The sequence below is a fragment of the Olea europaea genome, unplaced genomic scaffold (genome assembly GCF_002742605.1).
Source record: "Olea europaea var. sylvestris unplaced genomic scaffold, O_europaea_v1 scaffold2357, whole genome shotgun sequence".
NCBI lineage: Eukaryota > Viridiplantae > Streptophyta > Magnoliopsida > Lamiales > Oleaceae > Olea > Olea europaea.
This window is the reverse complement of record NW_019241696.1, coordinates 18,863-25,234: the sequence shown is the minus strand read 5'-3', so window position 1 is coordinate 25,234 and position 6,372 is coordinate 18,863. Positions and strand designations below refer to the sequence as shown.

Below are 6,372 nucleotides of genomic sequence, written 5' to 3'. Positions count from 1 at the left end.
AAGAGCCTACTGAATTACCCTAATGCTAATATTATGTATAAAGCTATCAATTCAAATTCTGCACGCCCAAAAATACATTTACATTCATCTATTGCCCGTTTAGTTTGGTAAGTGCTTTACGGAATTAGTTGGTTTCTGATTTAATGTCTCAGGAACAATGGGCTTATGAATTACCCTATTTAAATTGGGTTGTCAATGTAGTTTAAAGTAGTAAGTTAAGAAATGGGTTTTCTCGAGTGTCATTTGTTGTGTTTATGGTATGCCCATCCGAAAGTTGTCCTTTCTTTGTGTTGTTCTGTTATTTTTTTGGGGTCGGGGGTATTCTCAGGAAGTTATGAAATGTATATAGGGCGAGAAAGTAACCTATAGAAAATTATGAGTAATTTCTGACATGGGCATGAGAACAGACGGAGATTCGAGTAAGAAGATGGTATAACTAAATGGCATTCATTGTCCCAATGTAAAATTATGAGCAATTTGTATGCATCGACTGGTACGATTATTATTTCTATGTGATGGGAAATCTGTGTGGAGGATTGGTGGAATCGGTGCGGGAAGAGCCGACTGAATTATCCCTAATGCTAATATTATGTATAAAGCCATCATTTCAAATTCTGCACGCCCAAAAATACATGTGCATTCATCTATTGCCCGTTTAATTTGGTAAGTGCTTTACGGAATTAGCTGATTTCTGATTTAATGTTTCAGAACACAACGATCATGACTGGGTTATTTTATTTCACTACCTATCTTGCAGTCCTGAGTGCTCATGGACTCATTTGATGTCCAGCTGCTTTCATTCGGAAGATAGCGCGGAAAGGAAAATCCTATGGCATTAGTTGATAGGGAAAGAAATTTTTGTTATGATATGTTGTCCGAGTTAAAAAATGGGCATATGAATTACCCTATTTAAATTGGAGCTGTCGATGTAGGTTAAAGTAGTAAGTTAAGATGTGAGTTTTCTCGAGTGTCATTTGTTGTGTTTATGGTATGCCCATCCAAGAGTTGACCTTTCTTTGTGTTGTTCTGTTATTTTTTTGGGGTCGGGGGTATGCTCGGGAAGTTATGAAATGTAAATAGGGCGAGAAAGTAACCTATAGAAAATTATGAGTAATTTCTGACATGAGCATGAAAACAGACGGAGATTCAAGTAAGAGGATGGTATAACTAAATGACATTATTTATCCCTATAGAAAATAATACTGGGACGAGTATTATTTCTAGGGAGAATTTGGGTGACCAAGATGGGGGCGAGTTGGGTAGTATTGTGCAGACCATATTGATAGGGTAATTAGCTCTTCTTTCTTCCAAGCATTGATTGGATAAAAAATTTTGCTGAGTAAGGCTACAATTGCTGAATTCTCTTTATTCTATTGCTGAGTAGGCTACAATTGCTGACTGGAAAGTTCATTGATTGCAGCCTGTACACAAGTGGATGTTCCGACATATATATTTTTCATGCTTATGGAATGGGATACTTAGGGGAATTTACTTCCTCTATGAAACCTTAAGCTTTTTGTTAGATAGATAAAATAAGTTCTTCTGCTTCCTACCCTGTTATTTCTTTTATACGTGATTGTAATAAAATTGATACAAAATAATTGGGTTTGGGATTGTATGACCCAATTATGATTACATGAGTAATTAGTTGTAGTCTGATTTCACGATGAATAAATTAGTATTGTACTTAGTGACCAATCAATGAATTTTTATTATATATTCAAACATGAGAGATTAGATTGGTGTGTTATTAGATTCCTAAATAACCTAAACCAAAAAGGGATTACATTATTAAGTTCAAATGTAACCTAAAATAAGAGTAAAAATTGTAACTTTATGCTCCAAGATTGCTCTTTCCGATCTTTTGAGATCGAAAGAGTTTATACTTTTGAATCAAGGATTTGTAGTAAATTTTGAGAAGACCGGTCATGATGATGATACTGTGAGGCCTAACTTTTGCAGTTATTACTTTTATAGTCTTACATTAATCTATAGTTGTACTCGGTCTTTGACGTTTTCAGCCTAAAATATCATTTTATCACTTTGCCTCTAGCGAGACTTATATGTGCATTATATATGACTTTTTTGGCAATCTATTTGATCTACTTTTCCATTTTCAATGTAGGGAAGTGCTATTTTGATTGTATTCCTTGTATCTGCTATGTTTCATGAGGTATGATGCCTTTTCCCACTTTCATATCTCATTTCAATTTATATTTATGCTCCCATATCACTCCTTTTATCAACTTTTGTTTGATTACCGTTGTGCATCGCCATCCCTTGCCACATATTCAAGTTTTGGGCATTCATTGGCATTATGTTTCATGTTATAGCAGTTTTAACTTGCATTGCTGATTAAAGATATCATAGTTTTGAGATTTAGCCTCTGTTTGAGCCTCATTTTTTTGTCCAAAATGCATTTTGAAATAGTATTTTGCTGAATCATTTATGTTTAAAAAATAAGAAAAAATTTTGGGTTTCCGTGTAAAATTATTTTGTGGAAGAATGTGTATTTGAAAATGAGTTTTGAAAAAATGGGAGCCACACATGGGCTTAGTATTATTCATGAATTCTGATTTTGCCATTGAACAGGTTCCTTTTATTATCATAACAAATTACTTGCAAGACAAGTTCAAAAATTCGATGGTACGTTTTTTCCTCAAATATCGCTCTTGTTGAGTTCTTTTTTCTGTCCTCGTCAATTCTGGCAAAAAAAATTCTTTTTGTTTTTTTAACCCTACTTTGAGTTCTCAAGTTGCACGAATATGCATTATGGTTTGAGGAACAAATTTTTTATTAAATAGGGGAAGTAAAGTTTGATTCCGTTAGCAGCACTTTCGCTGAAGTAGTCTTATAGTTGCTTAACGAATTGAAGTAAAACTTCTTGGAGTATTTATTCGAACAGGAAGTCTTGCTCTTCATACATATTATTTCGCCCCAATGGTTTATTTGCTCTCTAATCTAAAAACGACGCTCGTTTTTCATCTTTCTCCAAGGGGGCAACATGATATTTTGGTGCTTTTTAGCATACTAGGTCAACCCATGTGTGAACTGCTATATTATCACGACTTGATGAATCGAAAGGCTAGTACAAAATAACATCCCCGCAACAATTTTGTTAAAAGAGCGAGATTCCCTCGAGGTTACAGCTAACAGATTATGCTCTTACTATTTTCGATATGTTCCTATATTGGCTTTCGTGCAGCTTCGTCATCCGCCTTGGCCAAGACGATATATGAACTTAGTGCAATACAATTTTGATTCAAAATGTAACATATTAGCATCGAGTAGTTACTTCGACTATATAAATTTTTACTACAAGGATTGTGATGTATTCATAAACTTTTCTAGTTCTAATGTTTCATGCTACTCTCTTTGTCCCAAAAAGATATGCTTTCTCATCCCCCCTCCCACCCAAATTATAGGTCACTTTCATTGTTAAGGATATGATTGATTTTTAAGTAATGCTATTAAGCACCATTGGTGTTTGACACCAGTTTAGATGGAAACACTAGTTACATTAAATTACATGTTCAATTAAATGAATTACATAATTTTACTTTTAACTGAACCTATCACATAGTGTCACATTGATTGGTGTTCTAACAACACTTGTGTTAAATATCATTATTCTTGATTTTTTTTTTATTTTTTTTTTAGTTTTCTAATATGCTCTTATTTAACAATCATGCTATTTGAACAATTTTTTTTTAATCAGTTTTGGTTGATGGACATACTTGTTAACATCATATTCATCTATTTCAAAAACTATTTTTAAAATTAATAGTTTGAATTTTGATAACATTAATGTTGTTATCCATCATTGTCCACTATAATTATACAAATATATTAATTCTTTATTTTATGTGCTTTGTTTTCAATAAATATAAATTATTATTCCTATTCAAGCCATTATTCAGTTTAGGGACATTAGGAAAAATGTAAGTGAAATTTATTTTTCAACTATATGGATTATATTTTATTAATTTGTGAAAATGGATCTTTGTGGGATGGAAGGAGTATTTCATTTCTATAAATTGATTAAGAAATAAAATAATTAAAGTAAATTGTCGGGTCCAGCTACCTTGTTGGCTTGACTTGGGGTTTGGTTTAGACATGGCATGTCAAAAATTGTGGGTCGTGGTGGTCTTATAGTTGACTAGTTTTACACTTTTATGCAAGATTTGGGGGTGAAACAATCATGCTTGATGTACATTATTGTTTACACTTTTTTACGCGTCATTGTCCCATTGGACAGTTTAGAAAAAAAAAATTAGTTTTTCCATCCAATTGTTTGTTGGCAACAATGCAAATGACAACAATAGTGTAAAAATCAGGGTACAAATGATATAAACCTGAGAAGAAAGATGAGGATACAGAGTAGAACAACCATTGACAAGTTTCTTTTCGGAATAGTACTGTGTATACCATAAATCAGTACTATCTCGTATGAGTGTTGTCATGGTGCAAAATTATTACTGCTTCCATGTCTCAAGGATAGTCCATTTTCCAGCAATTTATTTATTTATTTATTATTATTTTTTTCCTTCCAAAGAAAGCCTCATTGCCCAACAACGTGATCTTGTGGTTGCCTTCTTGCCTATTTTCAATTGCATGCATGTAATCTCTCAATCTCTCCATTTCTCTATCTATATGTATATAGCATTGGAAAGGTCGGGAGATTGCTAAAGGATTATTAGAACAAAATATTTTATAGTGAAGTAGAATGTATTGGATAGGCGAATGCATAATGCACCCCTTACTTGCCCTTCAATTACTCGAAGTCGACACTTAGTGTGTGTGAATCTTTTTATGTTAATACGTTGTGCCTCGCAGAAGGATAAATTAATTTGTTTGACAATACTACGGAAGAAAAAGAAAAAGATTTAAAATCTTATATTAAAATACCAAAATTGTGTCTTATTTGTAAGTTTTTGTTGTATGAAGCATCCATCCCCAAAAGAGGCAACACTACCCAAAAGGTGGATAATTGGATGGACATCGACAGGAACTAGATTATTTTGAACCAACTGATAAGTCACGAAAAAAAATTTATTTCATTATTGATCAAGAAAATCTTGCCTTAAATCTTTACTAATTGGATGTGTTACTACCTGAACTAAGGTGAACTTGATTATGTCCTCAACAAGTAATGTCCCCTTAAAAAAATATATCATGTGTAATATAAATATAATTTAGTCACTGAAGAATAAAAATAGAATTTTCTAGTAAGATAACATATTTCTTCTCAAATTTATAATGAATGATAATTAAAATAAATGGTATCATATTGTCAACATTTCTACAAATTCGTGTTCAAACTATATTTGATGGATTGTATCACTTATTACAAGAAATTTAGTGATTTTGTTCAAGTTTTTGAATATTTATGTCTGTCTGTATATTTATTGTTGTTTGGGTTCGGCCTGAAGCTCTTTCAATTTGATTGGTTTTCCCGGGGTCTATTTCGGTTTTTAAGTGAGTTTATAGGAAAATCAGATAGATTTTTTTTTTCAGGAAATGTGGTTTTGATGGGAATTTGTGTTCACATATTTCGTCTTGGAAATGTGAGCTATCAAAATGTTTGAAGAATTCTAGTGGGCCGCCTTTAATTGAACATTCTATGATGAAGAATGAAGAAGAATGAAAGGAGAAAGGTGAAGAAGTTTACTATTTCAGAATTGGAGGAAACTGTTAAAGATTGAAAGGAGGGGAGCAATTAATAATTGTTAAACCGAATAAACAACAAGGCAAACTCATGCGAACTCATTGAGAATAATAGGTGTGCAAGTAAAAGTGAGCATTCATTGCATAAGAGTTTGCAACTACTGTGGCTAACTGTTTTCATAAAGTAACTGTTATAAAGGCACAAATGAGTAAATGCTTAAAACATGATTTCAGAACCAATGAATGAAGTTGGTGGATAAAACGCGAACCTATAACAGAATTAGTTAGAAATTTACCACTAGATGACCGCCACTTGTCACTTACCAAAAAGACCTAATTGCTTCCAAAACCCCAATAGGAAATCTATAAATAGGCCTGCCTAGAAGAAGAAAGGGATGCAAATTTAAATATCTTCATCTAAATAGCATTTTTTCCTCTTGCTCCTTACTGAGGATCAAGTACAGAGAGAATAGGATGAGAAAATCCAGGTTGGGTGAAAGAAATTTGTTGATCATAAATCTGTTATTAACAATAATTAATAATCTCTATTCACTAATTTCTTTGCATTTATTTTAGTCTACTAATCTGCTTCTGCGGTTCTCCCTCGAGCCTAGAAAAAAACTGTTTGATAGTTTTGATTTGTTTGAATATGTTTTATTGTTGCATGTCAGTTCGATTATGTTAATTTGGGGAATATTTAGTTGG

General features: G+C 32.7%; 1 protein-coding gene across 1 annotated transcript in view; it reads left to right on the top strand.

Moving 5' to 3' along the window:
* The first annotated feature begins 391 nt into the window (after positions 1-391).
* LOC111381681 (putative late blight resistance protein homolog R1A-10) overlaps positions 392-6,372 on the top strand; it is a 24,651-nt gene continuing 18,670 nt past the window's right edge. The window contains exons 1-3 of the mRNA XM_023005491.1: positions 392-430; positions 2,126-2,173; positions 2,593-2,646. Of these exons, the coding sequence (XP_022861259.1) occupies positions 392-430; positions 2,126-2,173; positions 2,593-2,646 (141 nt within the window). The remainder of the gene's footprint in view (positions 431-2,125; positions 2,174-2,592; positions 2,647-6,372) is intronic.